This window comes from Galeopterus variegatus, unplaced genomic scaffold, assembly GCF_000696425.1.
Source record: "Galeopterus variegatus unplaced genomic scaffold, G_variegatus-3.0.2 Scaffold631, whole genome shotgun sequence".
Lineage (NCBI taxonomy): Eukaryota > Metazoa > Chordata > Mammalia > Dermoptera > Cynocephalidae > Galeopterus > Galeopterus variegatus.
The window spans coordinates 394,411-418,915 of NW_007726742.1; the positions used below are offsets into that span (position 1 = coordinate 394,411).

The following is a 24,505-nucleotide window of genomic DNA, read 5'->3' on the forward strand; positions in this document are numbered from 1 at the left end:
CGCCCCCCCGCTGCGCCCCCGTGCCGGGCCGGGGACCGGCAACGGGATCGCAAGCCTCGGTGTTGCTCCTGCGCCTCGCTCAGCCAGTGAGCGGGAGCCGGTCTTAATGTGGGATCCGAACCCTCGGACGGAGCGCCGCCGCGCTTCCCAAGCAGCGCACTATCCAGTGCGCCACCGGGCCGGCCCATGGGGTTTGTTTTCTTTTTTTCTCGAGTTGTAAGAAGAGTTCTTTATATGTTCTGGATTCAAGTCTTTATCAGAAAAATAAGATTTTGCAAGTTTTTTTTTAGTCTGAGACTAGTCTTCATTTTCTTGACGGTGTTCCTTGAAGCTCAAAAGTTTTTAATTTTGGTGAAATTTAAATTTTTATGTTTTTCTTTTATTTCCTATACTTTAGGTGTTGGATCTAGAAAATCTTTGCCCAACCTAGAGTCACAAAGATTTATGCTTAGATTTCCTTCTTGAAGTTTTATAGTCTTAGCTCTTATGTCTAGGTATACGATCCATTGTGAGTCTGTTTTTGTGCATGTTGTTAAGAGAGGTTGTAAATTTATCATTTTGCATGTGGATGTCCCAGCTTGATTTGTTAAGAAGACTGTCTTCATTGAATTGTTGTAGCACCAGTCTCAAAAATCAGTTGACTGGGTTTACTTTAGCACTCAGTTCTGTTCCATTGAACTGTATGCTTATGCCACTGCCACACTGCTTTTCATGTAGGTTTAATATTTGGTTGTATTTATCTATTATGATGTGGAAAATAAGGATATAGTTATTTACTACTTACTCCCAATACTTCTTCCCTTTTCCCACTTTTACCACGTAATTAAATTGATTTTTATTGTTCAAGGTCTTTCAGATTTCAGAATGTTCTTGGACAGTTTACTTAGTATTTTTTTTCTGGCCACGTTCCATTTTTAGGGCAAAAGCGTTTATGCTTCTTTAAGAACATACAGCTTTCCTGACTTGATTACAGTTTTATCACAATCATTTTTTGTTACTGCAGGTCAATGTTAAGAGTCAGAACAAAGGCAACTTCATCTTTTTAAAATAATTATGTAATTTTTAAAGGCCATTGTATTATTACAAGTAATGTAGTTTGTAATTACCCTTGGTGATTGGAAAGGAAAAAATGAATATTTACAGTGTTTACTTTTTAAGGGAATATATAAACTGTATAATCTGCCCTTAGGCAATAGGTGGGGTCCAAACATTTTAGTTGTATAAAACAGTTTCACATCATTGTGAAATAGTGAACTCCCTGGGTTTGACCTCTTGCAAAATTGTCAGTTATGTTATACCTGATTCTCGTGGAGCCTGCCACTGTGCTTTCAGGTTAGTTAAAAAATTATGTAGTGAATTTCAGATTTAGGATTCATATAGAAACACAAGGATGATTTTATTAGGAAACCTGTTAATTCACTTTCTTGTTATTGAACTAATGAGAAATGATACATCATCTGTGGAGATGATGAAAAGGCAGCAGAAATCCTTAAAATGATTGGTTGGAATATATTAAATGCCAACCCATTGTTATGTTTAATAGTGAATTACTAGAAGCACTCCTTGTAAGATAAAGATGCACGTTTTTAGCAGTTACTTACCAGTGGTCTTGATGTATAAGCCAGTTCAAATGTGAGGTGTAAATAATTAGAAAATGGAGTGCACCATCTTCTTTCGCAGGTCATACAATTATGTATAAAGAAAACCAAACAGAATCAACTAGAATACTAGTAAAAACCAAACATCTATAATCTGACATTATTTCAAGTAACATACTTTGTGTTACAAAAAAAATTTCGGATATGATAAAACTTTAGATTAAAAGCACTTGAACAAAATTTTACAGTTCTATGGAATGCTTTCTAAGCAATAAATTCAGCTAAGTAAAAATCCAAAAATTTTTTTATGGCAAAATCAGTCAGAATGTCTCAGAGGACATATAAGAGACAGGGAATGTCTATTGGTAATGCAGATGACAAAAGGTTGTTTTATTTGACGTACAAAGAGCTAATCCAAAAAATAAATGACCAAAGATTCAAGAAACAACAGAAAATGCTCAGTTTAGTTAAAGAAATAGAGATAACAATCCAAGAATGGTAAAGTTTTACACCTAGCAGATTGGCAAACATCAAACATTTGCTGCTGTCCAGTGTCAACAAAGGGTATGGAGAAACAGGCAGATTAAAACTTTTTTTCGGGGGGCGGGGGGTAGCTGGCCAGTACTGAGATCCGAACCCATGACCTTGGTGTTATAAAGCTGCACTCGGGCCGGCCCGGTGGCGCACTGCTATAGTGCGCCGCTTGGGAAGCCCGGCGGTGCTCCCGCCGAGGGTTCGGATCCCACGTACAGACCGGTTCCCGCTCACTGGCTGAGTGAGGCGCGGGAGCAACACCGAGGGTTGTGATCCCGTTGCCGGTCCCGTTCCGGTACGGGGGCGACACTGAGGGTTGCGATCCGTTGCCGGACACGGAAAAAGACAAAAAGGAAAAAAAAAAAAAGCTGCACTCTAACCAACTGAGCTAACCGGTCAGCCCTTAGAACATTCTCTATGTGCATATAAATTGTTGATATCTTATGGATGGTACTTTGATAATATCATTTTAAGATGCACATGTTCTTTGACCCATTGCTCTCTTGCAAAAATGATAATTAACATACAGCTCCATTAGTGTAATTCTGTGTTGCCCGTAGACACGGTGTGATCTGTATATACTCTTGGGAGTCTATAAGATAGACTACAAGAGAAAAGCTAGACCTGAAAGAGATGAATAATATTGTAATTATGTTAAATTTTTATTTTTAAGTATATCACATTTTGAAATAATTACAAGCTAACAGAAAGCCTACATGTACCTACAGTGCGAGGAACTTTTTTCTCTACCATTTGATAGTAAGTTGCCAATATGATGCCCTTTCTCTCTACTTCTCTGTGTGATTCTTATAGACAGGAGTATTGTCCTGCATAACCACAGCACAAATCGTCAAGATAAGGAAAATAAAATACTCTCATGTATACACGCATACGTTTGCATCTGTGTTTATTTATGTACTTGTATATATTGAAGGCCACAATTTTATGTTATCATCAGTTCTACTATTAATACATATGGTGTGTTTTTTTTCCTTTTCTGAATTTACGATTCCCTTCTGTCATAGATTTGTGGCACCCAAATATTCCCAGTATGTTTATTTATTTCATCATTTCCTTTGTGTTTAACCCACGTCCCATTGCCACCACTGTGCTTCCTGCTGCTCACCCTCCTTACCTTGCTCACACTTTACACTCCTTGTTGAGCTGTCACCAATCCTGCCTACCCCTCGTCTATCTGTCTCTTAAACTCCCTGCTAAGTTTCCTCTGCCTCTCAGATATTCTCCTCATTCTGCCACGCTCCCTGTGCAGCTGCCTACCTTGCTTGGCCCCATCTAATGGCATTTGGAATGAATTGTTGGTGAAAGGGGAAGGGCTGTATTAACTCTGTGTGTGTGTGTGTGTGTGTGTGTGTGTGTGTATGCGCGCGTGCACTCTGCATGAAAGTTAGGTGTGTGTGTGTGTGTGTGTGTGTGGTGGTGGTGGTGATGGGGGTGTTGGGTGTGTTGAATTGTTCTTTTTGGGAAAAGGTATTTGAGTCTTTTGTAATATTTCTTTGTTTTATTTTTTATTTTATTTTATTTTATTTTTTCCTTTTTGTCTTTTTTCGTGACCGGCAACGGATCGCAACCCTCGGTGTTGCGCCCGCACCTCGCTCAGCCAGTGAGCCGCCGGTTTTGTCTTTTTTCGTGACCGGCAACGGATCGCAACCCTCGGTGTTGCGCCCGCACCTCGCTCAGCCAGTGAGCCGCCGGTTTTGTCTTTTTTCGTGACCGGCAACGGATCGCAACCCTCGGTGTTGCGCCCGCACCTCGCTCAGCCAGTGAGCCGCCGGTTTTGTCTTTTTTCGTGTCCGGCAACGGATCGCAACCCTCAGTGTCGCGCCCGTACCGGACCCGGACCAGCAACAGGATCCCAACCCTCGGTGTTGCGCCCGCACCTTGCTCAGCCAGTGAGCCGCCGGTCTGTATGTGGGATCCGAACCCTCGGCGGGAGCGCCGCCACACTCCCCAAGCAGCACACTGTAGCAGTGTGCCACTGGGCCGGCCCTAAAGGTTTTTCTATTTTCCTTTTTTTTCATTCCACGGGAAATCTCAATTTTCTGTTTTGCTTTTAGTTGATTGCACCAAAATCATTACTTGCAAACTGTTTTTCCCCTTTATTCATATATTCGTCTCCTGAATATTTAGTTTGCATAAAGAAATAAACATGCTGAATTGAGAAAAACATTATTTTATTGAATTCTTTTAACCGTCTTTATGTGCACATCACCGTCATGTAGGTTTCTTTTTTCTCCTTTACACTTTGTATGTTTATTTTCTTAATTTATCCTGCAAATTTTTAGGAGATTTTTATTTTATTTTTTACATTTTTACCCTCTCAAAATGAGGAGACAGTGCTTCAACAGTCATTATATCCATCTCTGGAAGTTTGATTTGCTATCTAGTTGTGAGCTATATTAAATACTTCTCAAATTCTAAATTGTTTGAATATTATCTTATAGGCTAAACATAAAGGAAACCTCCAACAAAATAATAATGCACAGGGAAAGAGAGAAAAGTTAATATATACAAATACATAATATTTACACAACCACGTACTCATAACAAGCAAGGAAGAAAATATGCAGAGCTGCTACAGTCCACATTTCTGTAACTTGTCACAAAAACTTATAACTTCTTTAGTTCATTACCTTTAATATTGTGTTTCCTTTGTTTTCAACTAGGAACTTAGCTGGGTAAGGTTCTTTATCTGGTTGGGGTGACACAAACCTTCATTCCTGATGTGTGTGAATCCCAAGCAGATCTGCTTATTTTGTTTGCTTTAACTTTCCGTTAACTTTTACCGACAGACATGGAAGTACTAAGAGGCAACCCACAGAGTCCCATGGGTTCTAGATGTAATATTTTCTGCCACCGTTGTGTAGCAACAAAACAATTTTCCCTTGGTAGTTGTGGGCCGTAGAGTAACTCCCTTCTTTGCTTGTTGCTTCAGGGATAAATGTCCTTTTGTATGTCAAGCTAATTCTCTTTTTGAGCTTTTTAGTTGAAAATATTCTTTACAAAGCTTCTCAAGTCAGGTAGCACCAACTCACTAGATAGTGGTTGAATATCTTATACTGAAATGTGTATGTATACCCATTCATTATTCATTTTTTAAACTTTTCTGAGAGTGATCTAAGGATATGGGGGAAGAGAGAGATTAGGACCTGCAATCATGTGGTGAAATTAGTGAGCCCGTGCTTCTAGATTATGAACTCCAGAAGTGTTTTTCAGAGTGCTCCGCTCCCGTGGGACAGGAAATCCTAGGGTATTTCCCTTATTCTAGGTAGAAGGCGAGAGCTGGCTAGATTTGGGTACTTCCCTCTCCCCAGGTCAGTTATGTTCTGGTCAGTAGTTTCTATAGGCCTTGTGAACAAGAATAGAGTGCTCAGGCCTGTTTGAAAATGGTTCCTTTCTTCCTCCCTCTTCTGGAAGCATGAGGGGACTTTTCTCCATTATTTATGGTGAGAGCCTGGTAGAGCTCCAGAGGTAAAGCTCACAAAAGTGTGGAGGCTCCCTACGACTGGGTCCATCTGGAGTTTTTAACTCTCAGAATTCTCCATACCCACTTCCAGTAACTCATCAATTACAGTTCAGGTTTTCCTACCCCAGAACTGGTTCCACTCTTGAAACTCTGCTCCTAGTAGTAAGCCATGACTCTCTCTACTCACCTGTCTGTCTCTCCAGTCTTGGAGGCAGCGCCTTGCCCCGTGTCCATGCCCCTTTTTCAGATCCAGGAAGACTTGTTGGTACTTTAGTCTGTTCAGCTCTTTATTTCTTGCTAATGCAGAGCAGTGACTTTCAAGCTCCTTACATGTAGAATGGGAAACCAGAAGTCTCATGTAATGAAAATGACATATTGTTTCAGAAAGCCCCTGTTGTTTAACACAGTCAGGCTGCCCAGGAAGGGTTGTTTTTGAAGACTCTATGGATCTTTTTTTTTCCTTTGTTAAAACTTTTTATTGAAGTATAAAGTATGCAAAATGTAAGTATATAGCTCAATAAATAAAAAGTATAGACACCTGTATCCTAACACCCACATCAAGACACAGAACGTTAACAACACTTCATGAAGGCCCACTTCTGCCTCTCTCTGATTACTACTCTCCCAAAGTCAGCCACTTACTTGATTTTTAATAACATGGATTTCTTTCGCCTATTTTTGACCGTCATATACGTGGAACTATACAATATGCACTCTCTTGTTTCTGGCCACAAAGGTCCACTTCAAATTTTCCTAATCGTGGGCACAGCTTTATGCAAAAAGGCGTGCTTTGCACCCTTGTTCATAAAAGGGCTTAATTAGGAGAAAAAAGGTAGTATATTTCATATGGAAATGGTTAAAAAATTATGCCATCTCTACTCTGAAGTATTGAGTCATTAAAATTGATGTTTATAAACAATTTTCGGCTGTCTGGTTAGTTGGTTAGAGCAAACCTTGTTAACACCAAGGCCAAAGGTTCAGATCACTATACTGGCCAGCCACCCCCCAAAAAAGAAAAAAAGTGATTTTCAGTGGTTTGTATTTTTAACAGTAAGTGAAAATGAAGTGTGACTAATTTTCTTCAATTCCAAAGATAAGAACTTGTCAGGGAAAACAAATTAGCAAATAATCCCAGAATACTGATAGCGATTAGAACTTTGGTTTGGTTGGGGTTATAGGTGATTTTTGCCCCCCTGCTACTTAGCAAACTTTTGTCTTTTTGAAGTCTTTAAAATACATATGCATTACTCTGCATTATTGGGAGGGCAGAGGGGATTTCCCTACACAATATAAGCGAAAGCACTGACATGTAATTATATAATTTAATTTGCTCTTACAGGCATTTCCCTGGAAATGGCAGCTGTGACAGTAAAGGAAGAATCAGAAGATCCTGATTACTATCAATATAATATTCAAGGTAATACTATTTAATACAATTTTTCTTTCCCCAAATTATTGGTGGTTAAAATTATGATTTATCACTTACCTGAATTTCTTAAATAACTGTTTTATTGATTAGTTCTTGATTGGCATATATACTTGTAATTTATCACTGGAATGAAGTATTTAAAAAGTGGGGCAATAAAATAAACTAAAATAATCTGTGGGGAAAATGTGAAACAGCCATTGATGTTCTTATAGAATTCATTCCAGTTTCTACTGTTATTTGCAAAGCATGAGATGGCTTCTGAACTTTAATAGCTATATTTGTGTCACAGAAATAACTGTTCCCCAAGCATTATCATTATCTTAAAAAGCTATAAAATGTAAGACAGTGACCAATTTAAGCTATTATTTATCATTTTGTTCGATTATCTTTTTGCTTGATTCTTAAGAAGGAATTAAAGATTGTAATTTCACAATGCAGTGTACTTTTATACACTGATGGGTTCTACCTTAGAAGAATGTTTTCTATATTTTATAGTCAGCTTATTTTTTTATCAGTGCATACTTGTAGTACATTAAGCAATTAAAGTGTAAAATCTGGTTAGTTTTGTCATGTACATACCTATAGAACCATCTTCAGTGCAACCAAGGTAATGAAATATACATTATCTCCAAGAGTTTCCTTGTGTAATTTTTGTGATTTGTAATTCATTGCCCTCAGGCAAGCACTGATCTGTTTTTATCATTTTAGATTACTTTGCATTTTCTAGAAATTTATATAAATGAAATCATAAAGAATGTACTGTTTTTCTGGGCTGTGGGAGCAGTGTGTTTCTTCCATTCCATATAATTGTTTTGAAATTCATGCATAGTGTTGCATGTATCAGTAGTTGATTCCATTTTATTGTTGTGTGTTGTTTGAGGTATGTCTATACCAGAGTTTGTTCATCCATTTGTATGGTGACAGTCATTTAGGTTATTCCTAGTTAGGGGCTATAAATAAGCTACTGTGAACATTTGTGTACAAGTTTTTGTGTGGACGTATGCACTCATTTCTCTTGAGTAGGTAACTAGAAATGGAATAGCTGGCGATATGGTAGGTATTTACTTGTGCTTGTACTATTTTACGTTTCCATCAGCAGTGTAGAACAGTTCTAGTTGCCCCACAGCCTTGTCAGCACTTATATGGTCAGTCTTATTAATTTTAGCCACTTTAGTGAGTGTGTTAGGATTTCTCATTTTGATTTCGCATTTGCCTAATTAATCAGTTTTATTTTCTTCAAAAAGATAAGCCTTATCAGTTCTGGAGCATTTTAAGTGTTTTGAACAATTTTATTCTGGTTAGTAATTATTTGAATATCTGGGTACATCTATTAGACCATGTCATAGTGAATTTCAGTTTCTGACAGTTTTGAATAGTTTACTGCTTGTGACATTAGGAATTACATGGCAAAAAGTTGAAATAGTTCTGAGGATTTTTAATTAAAAAGTTAAAATGTTAGAAAATATTTAGCCTTTATTGCAGTTGTTGGTACGTTACTAGTATATGTGCATAAAGTTAGTAAATACTGTTTAATAAAATATTTTTTAAAAAATAGATTATGTTTAATTATTTAAATAAAAAGTCTCTGTCTTTGGTATTGTCTTCATTAGCTTCACTGTTGTTATCAGCCATGATTATAGAAGCTTTTTTCCCCTCTTCTCAGAGTGGGAGAGAGAGTGATTGAAGGTGATGCCTGAGTAGATAAGAGTTGGAAATCAGATGTCTGTAGAGGGGAAAGGTGGCCTGAAATGATAATATCTTAAGTGCAGTTGAGAAAGTTGGGACCAGGATGAAGGGTATATTCTAGCAGTGTGAATGTTTTTCTTATAATAATTGATTTTGGACAATTCTTTATATATTCTGAATAAAAGTCCTTTGTGGTGTGATTTGAAAGTAGTTTAATTTGACGAAGTCCAATTTATTGATTCTTTTTCCCCTTTTGTGGATTGTGTTAAGTGTCGTATCTGAAAAATGTTTGCCTAATTCAAAATCACAGAGACTTTGTGTTTCATAAAAATTTTATAGTTTTACATTTAGGTGTGTGATCAATTTTGAGCTAATTTTTGTATAGTGCACAAGATACTGAGTTCAGTTTTTCTAGCACCATTTGTTGAAAGGACTCTTCTTTTACCTTTGCATCTCTGTCAATTTATGGTGTATATTCTGTCTCACTGATATGTATGTCTGTCCTTTTGCAAGTGTTACACTGTTTGGAATACTGTAGGTTTATAGTAATTCTTGGAATCAGATTATGAGTGTTCTCCAACTTTGTTCTTCTTTTTCAGAATTATTTTATCTAGTCTAGCACCTTTACTTTTTTCTCATAAATTTTTTTTTTTTTCCTTTTTGTCTTTTTTCGTGTCTGGCAACGGATCGCAACCCTCAGTGTTGCGCCCGTACCGGACTGGGACCGGCAACGGGATCGCAAACCTTGGTGCTGCGCCCGCACCTCGCTCAGCCAGTGAGCGGGAACCGGTCTGTATATGGGATCCGAACCCTCGGCGGGAGCGCCGCCGCGCTCTCAAGCGGCGCACTGTAGCAGTGCGCCACCGGGCCGGCCCTCTCATAAATTTTTAAATATCAGCTTGTTTTGTTCCAAAAAGCCTGTGGGGATTTTGATGGGTGTCGTGCTGAATCTTTAGATCAATTTAAGCTATAGCTAGGAAATGTAAGCTGTATATAGGGAACTCTGTATCCAGCAAATGTTTATTTACAAAGCTTGAATCATTTACAAAGATTGACTATACACTTGTTCACAGGTAGCCTTAATAACTTCCCTGACCATAGTGTAATTAATGTAATTAGAAATCAGTAATTAAAAGGTTATTTAAAATAGAAAACCTTTGGGCCTGCCTGTGGCTCACTCGGGAGAGTGTGGTGCTGATAACACCAAGGCCAAGGGTTTGGATCCCATATAGGGATGGCCGGTTAGCTCACTGGGTGTGCGTGGTGCTGACAACAGCAAGTCAAGGGTTAAGATCCCATTACCAGTCATCTTTAAAAAAAAATGAATAAAATAGAAAACCTTTACAATAGGAATCCTAAGAAATGTGCTCATAGTTGATTGAAGGAGGACCTTATTAAAAATATTGAGAATGTCACATGGCTAAACTTGTGAAAAGTAGCTGAAGCATTACTTAGAAGTCAATTACTAGCCTTAGCTAGTGTTTTATTTTTAAAATCTGTGGATAGCAAGTCTCCCTTGACAAGAATTCTGTGTATTTTACCCCGGGTTACATGAATAGGAAGCAGTGGATCTGGCATTTGCATTCAGGATTCTCTATTAGTTTTGCTGGTAGTTGAGATTCCAGATACAAGCAATTTTTATATTTTTAATACAGTTGTTTTCTATGATGCGTCCTGTGCTTGTAATGTGTAGCTAGGCACATCTTTGCGAAATTTCTTGTGCTATAAGGGTAAGCCTTTCAAACACCTTAGGATATTTTCCAAGTCATATTCAGAGACAGATAGTAAACTGGTTTGTGTTCCATATTAGTGCAAGAACATGTTTTATGTTAACAAGTGACCATTGAAAACCCAGTGTTTTGTTTTCCATTTTAATTTTATTACTTAAATCATTAAAATGCTTGACGGTACATGTAAATATGTTATCAAAATGTCTATAGCGCTTTGGGAAGATTTAATCAACCCAGTGTACTTTTTATGTTAATCATGGGAAAGAACCTTGTTAATGTATTAAAAGTACTTACGGTTCTGCAAGAAAGGGGGAATCTGAATTAAAACCTGTTAGTTTGTCATGTTTCTATTTCACTGGCAATTCAAGCTTATTGATAGTTTAGATCATTTTTAGAGATTCACAGATAGGTGTAGCAATTTGGTTCTGCATTTTTCTTCAGTATGATGAAAGATTAGGCAAATATTTGTCAAGGAAGAAACAAATATACCTGTAAGATAAACCTGCATTTATAATTGTTATGAAGTAAAAGTTACAGTTTAGTGTTATGAACATTTTACTGTTTTAAAAAACCATCATTCCCATTCGATCCATATGTCTAGTCATTTTCAAAATTTTTTTTGACTGTTTATATGTGAATTTACCTGAGTATTCTTTTCCCGTTCACCAAGACCATAAATCGACACCATTCATTTTGTCAGTCACTTTTTCTTCACTTTGCCTTTTTTTTTAATTTCTAAAAAGGCTTTTATGTCATGTATCTCATCCAAATTTGTTCACTTCAGTGACCCAAAATATGTTTTGGGGATTACTTTTGAAGTATTATCTTTGTATTCCAAAGCAGGCCCTTCTGAAACTGATGATGTTGATGAAAAGCTCCCCCTTTCGAAGTCTTTGCAAGGTATAACCTTTTCACTTCCATTTTCCCACAACTGTTCATATTTAATATTTCTTTACATTGGACAGACTGTGTTTTAATATTTATTACTATATTATTACTTTTCTAAATGGAAAAGGAAAAAGAAATGTATTGGCCTTTTTATTTTTTTAACATAAATGAACGTCACAAGCAACAATTTTTCAAAACCAATTTTCCCTTTTGTGAATCTAGTAATGAATCTCGAAATGGGTACATGACACACTTTCATATTTAAGGTAAAGTACACATTTATACCTTATATCAGAATAGTCAGAAGTAAGGTTATTATTAAATAGTTAGCAATGTAAATAATGATAAGGTCATGTTGATACTTAGTTTTTAGAAGGATTGTGATGTATCACTTGTAAATCCCTAAGTTTATCAGTTGATTACCATTTTTGGAATTTTTGTATATTGTTCCCAAATTTGATGGTCATAGGCTATTAGTTATGGCTTTTACTTCTATCTGTTCTGGCTTTGAGTGGATAAGATTTATTTTCTTTAGCATTACTTTATAATATAAATGTAATTGTTTCAGATTTTAAAGGAATAAAAAGGACACGTAGACTCATTGTTTACATGAACAATCACCTTACTATTCTTATTCTTTAGCCAACCTTTCCTTTTTAACTACTGGCCTTTTTTCCATTATCTCTCATTCCTTTGACCTCACATTTCTGTTTTCTTTGATTTTACAGTTGAAGAACTTAATGCTCATAAATTCAAATGTTGAGGTTAAAAATAGAAAGGGAAGGAGTGTGTATTGAGAAAGCATATTTAGAAAGTTAATTAAAGAATGATTCACAGGTATAGATTTATAGATTTACCTAAAGTTTTAAGTTCAGGTGAGTTTTCACAATACAATGTAAATAGAAGAGAATTCCAAGATAATTATGGCATGATAAAGCTAGACATTGAAAACCAAAGATATTTGACGTTAGTATGGCACTTTTAGTTCAGTGACAGTTTTTGAGACTGTAATTAATACTCTTTAAAAATCAAAATAAAATGTTCATATTTATAACATATCTTACCTTTAGTACAGCTTCTGAGTTGAGTTTAGTTAATAGATGTGTCAAAATAGATTAGAATCTCTTCACCTGCCCTAAGTGAGTTATTCTTACTGATATGATAGGTAATGTGTTTTTGTTCATTCTCAGAGGCAGTGTTTTCCACCCTTTTCCATATTAGTGGCGCAGGTGTTTAAGACAGAGGATGCGTATGTGGAAGCAGCTTGGGCATTTCATCTAAGTGGCTCTCTGATGTCTTAGGTTATTTCTTTCCTGTTTGTGAATAAAACTTCTACTCTAGTAGAATGAGCCTGTTTACCTTGTGACTGCCTAACCTGATGCGTTGCTTTATGTTCCAGTTTTTAGAAGCAGGCAGATTATATTACCAGAATTAAAATGCTTTTGAGACTAAAGGTAGTATCTTAAATTTTAACTTCTGAGTTTCCTTTAAGTACAACTTTGATTAAATTATGGGGATTGAGTATCTGTAGCAATCCACTATAGTGAAAATGGAAAGTAGGAAAATTCCACAGCAAACCCTGTACTTGTTTATCTACACTTAAGTCTATTAGCAAAGCAAAAATTTACTGTGATTTGCTTATTTGTAAGTGAGTCATTGGCAGATGAGCATGGTACTTCGAAAGATAATTGTTCTTTCTCAGATTCCAACATCCATCAGTAATTATATTATGTAGTTACAGTAACTAATATTAACTCCCCAAACCTAGTTAGGTTTACTCTGTATATGTGTATTTTTAAATACTTATTTTAGCTTCCAAATAGAAGTGTTAGTATATTTTACTGAATTAGAAAACATTGTCTGAGTTAATTACTACAGAGTTAAAGAATCATTTCGTGTTTTTATTATGTCTTAAATTGTGTGCATTGTTATCTAGTTTGTTTCTTCTTTCAACATAAGCTTTTATTGGTCTATTTTATGTTGTTTCTTTTTTTTCTAGGAAGCCATCATTCTTCAGAGGGCAATGAAGGAACAGAAATGGAAGTACCAGCAGAAGGTTAGGAAAAATAGGGGTTTTCTATTTTACTGTACTTGTTTTATGTTTGTTCTGTTGTATAGATTATATCATCCTTAAAACGCCTCATATGGAAATAAAAAATATGATGGTTTTGGTATGCCTGACTACCAACAGGTTTTTTTTTTTAAAGTTCTAAGATGTAATATGCTTCTTACTGTGCTGGTTAATAAAGCATGTGGGGGTGAGAACTAAGGGGTAAGTAAATCTCTTCATCATGTGAAAATACTGCGTGTGTGTTTCTGGTTTTCTAGTGTCATATTAAAAATATTTTTAGGAAGAATAGCTTTAGTATTTTAGAATTACAATTATTACTACATTCATAGTTCACTTTTAAACATATGGTTTAATGCTCACAATCTCTTAGTAGGGTAATATATTCTAGATAAAATTTATAGAGGAGAGATTTATACCCACAGCTACCCTGTGAACTACTTTGTCAGTTTGATTTCATAACTGACATATACGACTTTGATTTTAGGATTGAATATTTAACTGTGGTACAGCTCTTTTTAGTTATTAGAATCTTGAGTTAAGAACTGTTAATCATTCAGGATGGCTTCCTTACTTCTGAGTTGTTTAAATAATTCCACAAGAATTTTTGTAGATTTTTCCCAAAGAAAATGACTAGTGAGGTAACTGAATCTTGTTTTACAATAATTATTTCTCTTATAAACCAGTCATATTGTGCCTTATTTTTCTAGAATAAAAAGGGAGTCTATTCTGTAGCTGTTTATATTCCTTGTATTTGCTTTTTCTATTTTATTTCAAAAATTATTAATTTGATCTTTTACCTTTTCTGAGTGAAGGGAGATCTTAATGTCCCTGGAATGTAGGCTGTTGTTTCCAAATTCAGTTATAGAAGTAGGGTTTTATAGTAGGAATACATTTCTCTCAGAAATACTGATATGCTCATTTTTTTGTCAGATCTTTTTATAGAAGATTGTGTGGGTGAATTTTTTATGTTTTAGCATGTGTAAGTAATTAAGTATTTCCTCTGTGACAAAAATCTTCATTTGGAATAGGTGGTATGCGTAACAACAGAAGACCTATGTACAAGACACGTATGGTACAAATGTTCATCAGATAATACAGATTACTTCATAGTTTACGATTCTGTCATTAGATATTAGGCTTCAATAGACTGTTTCTAAGGAAATTTTTATTGTCGTATTGCAGTGTTAACAGATTTGAATTGAACCTGGGTTTTGGTCTTTATTCCTTTACTAACAAGTGAACATAATCTTTGGCAAATCAGTTAATCTCTCAACCTTTGCAAAATGAAAGAGAGCTAATGAAAATACTCTCTAGCTAAGCTTCTAGCACTAACATTCTGGTGTACATTTGCTTTTTGTGGTAACAAAAATATTAACGAAATACTTAATTTTTAAAAATATGTTGCATGCAAAGTTACAGGATATAGTCCTGTATGCATTTGTTATAGTCATTCTCTTGCAATGAAGGTTTCCATTGCCAAAAATTGATGTGTTTTTTTGTGAAAGGAGAGGAGAAAAATTAACCAAAGAAGAAAGCGTTTGTTTTTATCCTAGCATTTTCTAGTTACAGTAGGAAAATAATTATGACTTTATCTCATTCCTCCAAGAATATGGTCCATTAATGCAGGTAACTATCTGATACTTTTCCAGAGTTTTTCTACTTGTTTTCTTTTATCCCTATTTATAGTTTAAAGGGTCAGATATTTTAATTTATTAAATATTAAATGAATTAAAATGCCAGTCACATTTTATATTAGGCTGCTTTTGGAGTATCATCAGTATAATGTTGGAACATATGGAAAATGCTTAATGATGAATGTCATTTTAGAATTTTATTTTTTTCAAGATTCTACTCAACATGTCCCTTCAGAAACAAGTGAGGACCCTGAAGTTGAGGTGACTATTGAAGGTTAGTTATCTAAAAGCCTTGATTCCAAAAGTTTACTTCTGGTCATAAAAGTATTGTCACATTCACATTGCTAAGTATGCATTTCATTCATTTTTAAAGGAAACTTGTGAAAAGAATTGAAATATATATGTGTTTGTGTGACCAAAGCAGCCCACTTCCCAGCAGTGCACCCTAGTGCTTTGGGAGTTTGAGACAAGAAAATTAAGCTGTGAAAATTAGCATTGACCCACAGGTGGACCAAGCTAAGCTTCCTATCAGTGGGAATTGAAAAGAAAAAAAGAAAATTATGACCAGACTTGATACACATAAAATCAGATTCTCTTTAACCTATTGGTTGTGATAGAAGAGACTTAAGGAGCTGGAACGCTTGATTTCTCATTAAGTGGAGGAGAACATGTTCATAGTTTAGTAAACAAGTTTTTTTGTATTGTTTTGTTTTTTGTCCTTTTTTTGAGACCAGCCGCACCGCGCTCAGCCAGTGAGCGCTGTGAGTGCACCGGTCATCCCTATATAGGATCCGAACCCACGGCGGGAGCGCTGCTGCACTCCCAGAGCCGCACTCTCCCGAGTGCGCCACGGGCTCGGCCCGTAAACAAGTTTTAAAGCAAGTTACCCCCCTTAAAACACTACTTAGAGTCTAACGTGTAATTTGTTTTTAAAAACTGTTTTGAAGCAATAGCTACAAATATATTCCGAAATAATCTCTCTAGCTAAAGTTGCTTCAAACCTAGGTTTTTCTTCAAAGATAAGCGTGAACATAGATGAGCCAGTTTGTTCCTGATTATTTGAAAGTTGATCTAATAAAATTATTGTCACTTTTCATATTTCATAATTATTAAATGTTTATTGGGCTTTTTCCTTTTAAATTAATGTCTCACAACACTCTGTAAGTTTTTCCCCCTCAAAGTAAGAGTTTCCTATGGTAAATATTGAAACAATACAGTAGATTGCACTGTGTGAAGTTTTTTTTTTTTTTCCTTTTTGTCTTTTTTTGTGACTGGCAATGGATCGCAACCCTCAGTGTCGCGCCCGTACCGGACCGGGACCGGCAACGGGATCGCAACCCTCGGTGTTGCACCGATACCTCGCTCAGCCAGTGAGCGGCCGGTCTGTATGTGGGATCCGAACCCTCGGCGGGAGCACCGCTGCACTCCCAAGCGGCGCACTGTAGCAGTGCGCCACGGGGCCAGCCGCACTGTGTGAAGTTATCCTCACCCTTGCTCTGCTCCCAAGTCCCTGTACTCAGGGGTAGATGTCAGCTTATTGTGTATACTTCTAGAAATAATTTTGTGTATATATACACACGTGTATATATCTATTTTTGCAAAAATACACAGATGCTTTCAGCATGTATTATAATGCAAATTTTTTTAAAAACATCATGTCCAATAGATTTTTTTCTCCCCATAACCACACATCTTGGTGTTCTTCATTAATTTTTTTCTAACTGCTGCATAACCTTCGTTTTGGTCTCTCTCTCTCATTCTCTCTCATGTTTAATAACCTATTCCCTACTGGTGTCACTTGGTTATTTATGGTGTTTGGCTACTTCAGACTACTCAACATGTTTGTCTTCATTGCTTCTAAAATGTAAGTTGATTGGTAGCCTTCACCTAATATAAGAAATCTCAATTAACCTAATGTACAGGTTTTTCTTATTAATAAAAGTGTAACTTAGTATAATTATAACTAGTAGAATTATACTAACCTAAAAACAATTTTGAATTGTAAGTCTAGCATTAAGTAATTGAAATTTAATTGCTTTTTAGATACCTCATTAACTATCAGATGAGAAAAATTTAAGAGCATATTAATATTATAAACACTCGTAATTTTGTCCTTTCTGTGGAGAAAAGAAAAACGGTGATTATTAAAATTATAAAAATAAAGCTTTTAGATAGGGCTAATAACCAAGTTGGTTTATCACATCTTAAAGCAGATAGAGGCTGTATTAAAATTGTTTAGAAAATAAATACTTGGGTTTAGATCTTTAAGGAAATGTCAGGCTCATAAACCTGAAACATCTGTCAGTTTTTTCAACTTTAACTCTTTTTTAGAGGGAGTGGTAAATCTCATTTTTTTTAAACTAAGACATAAAGCCTCATTTAACATCCAAAGTTGTTATCAAATAGTAGAGTTTTGCTGTATAGGCTGCTTCAGAAGAACCGTGAGTGCCAGGTCTGAGTAAAGTAATCTCAGTGGCCTCTGCCACTGAGGGCTGCCCATTCATGGGTTCACCCACCATGGATCTAAAATATGGGGGAGGGAGTGGAATTGCATCTTTTCTGAACATGTGCAGACTTGTAATTTTCTCGTCATTATTCCTTAAACAATATGCTATAACAGCTATTTTCATAGCATCTATGTTATATTAGGTATTATAAGTACGCTAGAGATAATTTGGAGTACCATGCCTTTTTATATGAGGGACTTGAGCAACCATGGATTTTGGTGTCCACGGGAGGTCCTGGAACCAATCCTCCACATATACAGAAGGACTTTTTTTTTTTTTTGAAGATGACCGGTAAGGGGATCTCAGCCCTTGGCTTGGTGTTGTCAGCACCATGCTCAGCCAGTGAGCAAACCGGCCATCCCTATATAGGATCCGAACCCGTGGCCTTGGTGTTATCAGCACCGCACTCTACCGAGTGAGCCACGGGCCGGCCTATACAGAACGACTTTAAAGGCCATTTTCCATGGCACATGTATATATAGAGATATATATTTCTTATACAAACCATATTTAGCCATACATTAGGAAAGGTAAAAATTGTCTTGTTATTAATAAGGAAGGTCAAATCAGGACTTAATTTACACATCTGCTTGCTATGTATATTGTGTATTCTTTCTGAATAGATCACTGCAGAATGGTAGAAGCCATTTAAATATTCATAGTTAAAAAATTAAATATGGGTGTATCTTCATAATAGAAAAATATACAGGCATTGAAATACTTAAATGATACAAAGAAAAAGATCCCTAATGTAATATGTCTAGTGGGGGGGGAAAAATCCCTGCCTATTATGAACAAGACAAGTTTAGAATTAAAAGTGTTTTCTAGAGAATGGTCTTAGTTTTGTTCAGGAAAATACTTCTGCTTGGAAGAAAGGTGGACAAAAATAAATCAAGATGTTCCTGCTTGCTTGGGGATGACATTATTTTCTCCTGTTATATCTTTCTACATTTTCCAAATGCTTTATAGAAAAAAAAAAAAAGAACTTTGTCAGCAAGTAAGTCTGTCAGATTTTCCACAGTGTTTTAGTTTAATCTTGATATCTTCATTTGAAATTATGTGGAGCTTTGAAGAGGCTAATTTGGCATTGATGCAGATGTGTTAATCTGTACGAGATAATGTTACTTACCCATTGCTGGTGGTGTGCTCTGAGGTGTGTTCTTCCCTTTGTATTGATCCATTTGTATGTAGTCAGTGGCACACATTTAAAATTTATGTGATTCAGGTGTGGGAAACATGCTTTGGAATAATATGACTGTGCGTGCCTCGGTTTCACAAACATCATGACTACGTTTTTGGGTTAAATCGGACTGCTGGTCAGGTATGTTATCATTGATATGTGCAGAGAAAATCTTATCTCAGAATTGTTAGAGATCTAGCTAGTATGGGAATACTAATAAAGGGAAATTTTTTGGCTTAAAAGAGATTTTTTTATTGTGCAGTTTTCTTTTAGGGCATGTTTCCTAAACCTGAGTCTTTTCATATATGTTCATTCTGCTGTGACCTAACCCTCTGTTCATCACTTAACCTAATTTTTTCATTAAATTGATTTTAAGTAAATTCATTTTCTGATTAATTTTGTGTCTTCGTAAGTCAGCTGTCTTTGAAATTTTTTATTTCTTTCTCATATATTTTGAAAGGTATACATAAACTATTTCCACATAAAATTGGTTCACATTACCAAACATGGCAGATAAACTTCAGTTGTTACTGTAGAGTTTGTAGAATCTATGTAATTTGAAAACTTTGTGTTTTTAATTTTCTAGCTGCTAAGCTGTTACTTAGTGAATACCCAATTGTTTATGTAAAAGTAAGAGTTTCAGAGGAGTTGAGTTGGGTCCATGGGTTAAAAAAAAAAGATCTATCTATTTAAAATGTGTAGGGTGACTAATGGCTCTGATTTCAAAATAGATACAGTACCTGATTGTGATTTTTTTTTTTAAACTTTGAATAGGTGTCCGATTGTATGATAAAACATTACCAATTTGATTATGTTGAAACTAAGAGTACCAGAAAATATTGTTACATATTCTATTAATGCATTCACTGGGAAGAATGCAATAATTAACCATTTTAGCTTTGGAGTCTGTATTATCTATAGGTATATAATGTATATATTTACATATAAATACTTGTAATTATGTTACAGAAAGGAAAACAGGGTTTTCTCTAAATACAAATTTTGAGTTAGGGACAGTGTTGCTGAGTTTTTTCAAAGGAGGGAGGTGCTTTTTTTAGTACTGGTACCATAACTATTGCAAATTCCTGAATATCAGTTTTTGCATTAAAATATTTTAAATTTTATTTTAAAAGATTTTGATTATGTAAACATTGTGAGTTTGGGCTTGAATAGGAAGAGTGCTGAATTGTATGTCTTGTTACACAAAAATGGTTGTTTATAATGTTGAAGCACCATGATAATTGAAGCAATGCTCGATGCTGGGCTGAATTGTTAGGGTAATCTCTGGAGCTTTATTTGATGTTTTATGCTATTCAGAAAAATAAGTAATTTTGTTCCTTCATGGAAAAGATTCTAGGTCAAGACATTTTTCCTTACTTTCTCAAAACCAGTGACAGGTTTTTGCAGCATAGAGTTATTGGAGAAAAATTTGAGGGTGTGATTAAGTTCATAGCTGTTTTGATAATTTAATTCCATGTTCCATGTGACTTAAAATACTCAAAGATTAGTTAATAAACAAATTTACTAAATGATTTATTTTAAAAATAGAATATGTGGTGTGGTATTTTATTACAAATAATTAAATTCATCTCTGTATATGTTCATATTCAATAGATTGAATTTCTTTATCTGGATAGAAAATGTGATATCACCTGTATTTTTAATATTTTACTATCTTTGTTAAATTGTTGTATTAAAAAACACTTCCCCAGGTTTGACCCTTTCTTTCTTTTCTTTTTTTTTTTTTTTTTTTTTGGTTTTTTGTCAGATTATATCTGGTAATTCCTTTGTGTTCTAATATTAGTTTGACTGAAGAAGTGAGATCTTGACACTACAGAAAACTGTTTTGCCTCTCCCCCTTGGCCTCAATTTCAAAGACTTTAGATTAAAATTGGGTTAATACAGTGGACCTTTGTCTGTTTTTCATTACACTCTACAGCTATACTTGTATTTTTTTTTTTTTCATTTTATGTAATCATCAGTTTAAATGATGATCTGTAGGTATATTTAGACTACATTAACCTATAGGGAAAACACTTTTAGAAGTCGTTGCTTAATGTTTGTAAAGAGATATGAATATTAACCATTTATAAAGCTGTGGCAATATTTATAGATGAAATTATTATATTTGTGTTACCCTTTGGAAAACAGCATTGAAATACTTCTAGGATTCCTAAAAGCTGTGTGGAAGTTGAAAAATAGGGTTTTTTTAATGTATGTTTTCATAATTGAAAGCCAAATTTAGAAATGATACCTCATGTGTTTTCCAGAATGTTTCTTCTTAGGTTGGAACCTTAATCTATTAATAGGGTCTTTTGATCATTTTTAATTCTTTTTTTTTTTCCTTTTTGTCTTTTTTTCGTGACCGGCAACGGATCGCAACCCTCGGTGTTGCTCCCGCACCTCGCTCAGCCAGTGAGCGGCCGGTCTGTATGTGGGATCCAAACCCTCGGCGGGAGCGCCGCCGCGCTCCCAAGCGGCGCACTGTAGCAGTGCGCCACCGGGTCGGCCCGATCATTTTTAATTCTTATAGTAATTGAGTAATTATAAACCCAGATGAAATTTTCAAGTTTTATTTTACTGAGAGATTTGCCATTTTTAAATTTTCTATCAGATATTTCTTTCTGAATTTGAACATGAATTTGTCCAGTGGCATTCAATACATCAAAAAAAATTTTTTTTTTCCTTTTTTGTCTTTTTTACTGACCGGTAACGGGATCGCAACCCTCGGTGTCGCGACCCTACCGGGACCGGCAATGGGATCGCAACCCTCGGTGCTGCGCCCACACCGCGCTCAACCAGTGAGCGGGAACTGGTCTCCACATGGGATCCGAACCCTCGGTGGGAGCCTCTGCGCTCCCAAGTGGCGCACTATCCAGTGCGCCACCAGGCCGGCCCTACGTCAAAATTTTTAATACTGCCATTAGTCGTTAATACGATGATTTTTTCCTGAAATAGTACCACCCAGAAAACAGTTTTGTCTTTCCAAGCACATAAATAGGTCCTAATGTGAATTTATCTGATATTGGTGACCTTAGTACCATTTTCTTCAGTTGATTATAACAGCAAATAATTTCAGGTTGCTGTTAGTATTACAGGAAGAACCCCAAGGCAGCAAGCCAGGGCGGTAGTATCTGATGGTGTTCTCTGACAGAGCGTGATGGGAGTGAATCATCAGTATTTCCAGCTTCACTTAAGGTTTCCCTTCAATAAGAGAAAAGTACATAAAATTTACCCAGCGCTGCCCCAGGCAACACATCGTCTATTCAGCCAAATTTGCCTTTCTTATCTTTTGGGAGGCAACCTGGTAGATTACTGGAAGAGTTATACCCCAACTCTTAATCTCAGCTGTACGGTTTTTGTTAGCTATAAAATGAGAGTAACAATTACACCGATCTAAAAGAATGTCTTAACTGTATTTGAGTGATCTTTTTATCATTGCTACTGTCTTTAACACAGTAATTATTTTCTTCTTTATACCATATCTTTTAAAACAATTCTTAAAATGGTATTTCAATTATTTACAGATGATGTTTAAACAGAGATCTTAGTAGTGTGTTGCCTGACATGTTTTTAGGGACTAGAAGAAGTTGACAGTGGTAACTTTTCTTATTTGATCTAAATGTCCTTAATTCTGGGCCGAGCCTGTGGCGCACTCAGGAGAGTGCGGCGCTGGGAGTGCAGCAGCGCTCCCGCTGCGGGTTCGGATCCTATATAGGGATGACCAGTGTGCTCACTGGCTGAGCGTCGTGCGACAGGTCTCAAAAAGGACAAAAAAAAAAAAATTAAAAAAATAAAAATAAATGTCCTTAATTCTAGCATTAGATATATTGAAGGATTGTAGCAGAGTTGAGTTGCAGATATATCCATAAAGAAATGAGCATGGAACTCTTACTACACATGTCTTGAGTAGTCTATATCATGTGCTTGATTATCTGATTGCTCATTTACACATAGGTTCTCTATTGACTGAATCAACATTATCTGTTTCATAAACAGTATAGCCCTATTTCTTTAATCCTACAAACTCTGAGTTTGTTAAAAGTATGTGACATACAGTTATCCAACCTCCCTTGTTTATGTATGCTTGAATTTTGTATAAGCTTAAATATTTTTCCATCTAAGCTTTATTTTATCCCCCTTATGTATTTGTATAATTTCAGGTGGCTGTCTCCATTAAAACCTTTTCTTGAATGACTTAAAACAGAACATAATTCTAGGCTGCAGACTTTCTATTTGAAAGTTATTTGAGGAGAAGGGGAAATTTATAATAATTTTTTTTTTTGGCGGCTGGCCAGCATGGGGATCCAAACCCTTGACCTTGCTGTTACAACATCATGCACTAACCAACTGAGCTAACCATCCAGCCCTATAATAACAATTTAAATGAAGCAAACTACAAAGAAAATGAATCAAGACAAAGGAAAACAAGCAATATTTACTTGAGCACATCCCAAAAGAGTAGGAAAATTGCATATGTTAACTTGAAAAAAATATGCCGAAGATGACAATACGGAATTTTTGATATTCAAAACAACTTTAAAGTCCTGCACGCCTTTTGGGTTTTGAGAATTTAACGGGTGGTAGTGGTAACTCATTAGGACAGTTCCTCCAGTAATGACAGTTTGTTTGTTTTTTTTAAGATGATGATTATTCTCCACCTACCAAGAGACCAAAGAGCAGTGAGCCACCGCAGCCACCAGTTACGGAACCTGCCAATGCTGGAAAACGAAAAGTGAGGGAGTTCAACTTTGGTAAGTTCTCAATTAAGTACGTGGACTTTTCCTTTATTTTCTTCTAAACTCTTGCTGATAAAAATTATAACATTCCTTACAGGGGGAAATGCCTTAAAATTTATTACTGCAGTATAATCTAATCTGTGGAAAGCCAAGTGCTTTTTGAAGTAATGTTACAGACATTGTTTAAACATAGTTTGGGCTTACCAAGCATAAGACAGTGTATCTTCTGATGTTTATTGCAGTTATTGTTGATGAGTTAATAGTGTTAATTAACTTAGTATTCAAGTATTTGTCTTAGCTTTAAAACCTTTTTTATTTAAGAAATACTTTACGGGGCCGGCCCGGTGGCGCACTGGATAGTGCGCCGCTTGAGAAGCGCGGCGGCGCTCCCGCCCGAGGGTTCGGATCCCACATACAGACCGGTTCCCGCTCACTGGCTGAGCGAGGCGCGGGAGCAACACCGAGGGTTGCGTTCCCGTAGCCGGTCCCCGGTCCGGTACGGGGGCAACACTGAGGGTTGCGTTCCGTTGCTGGACACGGAAAAAGACAAAAGACAAAAAAAAAAAAAAAGAAATACTTTACACCTTGATTTTCTCTCTGTGACTGCCAGCTGCTAATCTAACTCCCAGGGGATGATGTATCCTATCAAAGGGACTAAATAAAATATTAGTGGCAAAATATGTTTGTGATTTATATTTTGATTAAATAGAATATTCAGCTTGTATACATTTTGAAAATAATATTTTAATATTTTACCTTGTCAAAGTTATAATTACTGGATATAAATTGAATTTATACATACAGTAAGCTTATATATGCTTATATTCTTGAGCATTCTGTTTTTGGTTGCAACGGTGTTTCCATCAAGTCTTATTTCTACACAGCTAAGATATGTTTTAGGCAGTTTTTGTCATGACCCCTGGAGTCCTCCCACTTTCTTGCCTCCATTTTGTAGTGTTTAATTTGAATGCCCTTCTCCTATTTAGAAATTAAAACGCTAAAAAGAAGTACTAAACTTTTAATCT

At 35.9% G+C, this 24,505-nt stretch overlaps 1 protein-coding gene across 5 annotated transcripts in view; it reads left to right on the forward strand.

Moving 5' to 3' along the window:
* The window catches only part of GTF2I (general transcription factor IIi), a 78,672-nt gene that overhangs the window by 14,868 nt on the left and 39,299 nt on the right, over nucleotides 1-24,505 (forward strand). Inside the window, exons 8-12 of one of the 5 annotated variants that reach the window (XM_008570785.1) lie at nucleotides 6,956-7,033; nucleotides 11,302-11,361; nucleotides 13,349-13,405; nucleotides 15,266-15,328; nucleotides 23,385-23,495. In XM_008570785.1, the coding sequence (XP_008569007.1) occupies nucleotides 6,956-7,033; nucleotides 11,302-11,361; nucleotides 13,349-13,405; nucleotides 15,266-15,328; nucleotides 23,385-23,495 (369 nt within the window). Of the gene's footprint in view, nucleotides 1-6,955; nucleotides 7,034-11,301; nucleotides 11,362-13,348; nucleotides 13,411-15,265; nucleotides 15,329-23,384; nucleotides 23,496-24,505 lie in introns of those variants that run through there. The other 4 variants (XM_008570787.1, XM_008570786.1, XM_008570788.1 and 1 more) reach the window with 4 other exon arrangements.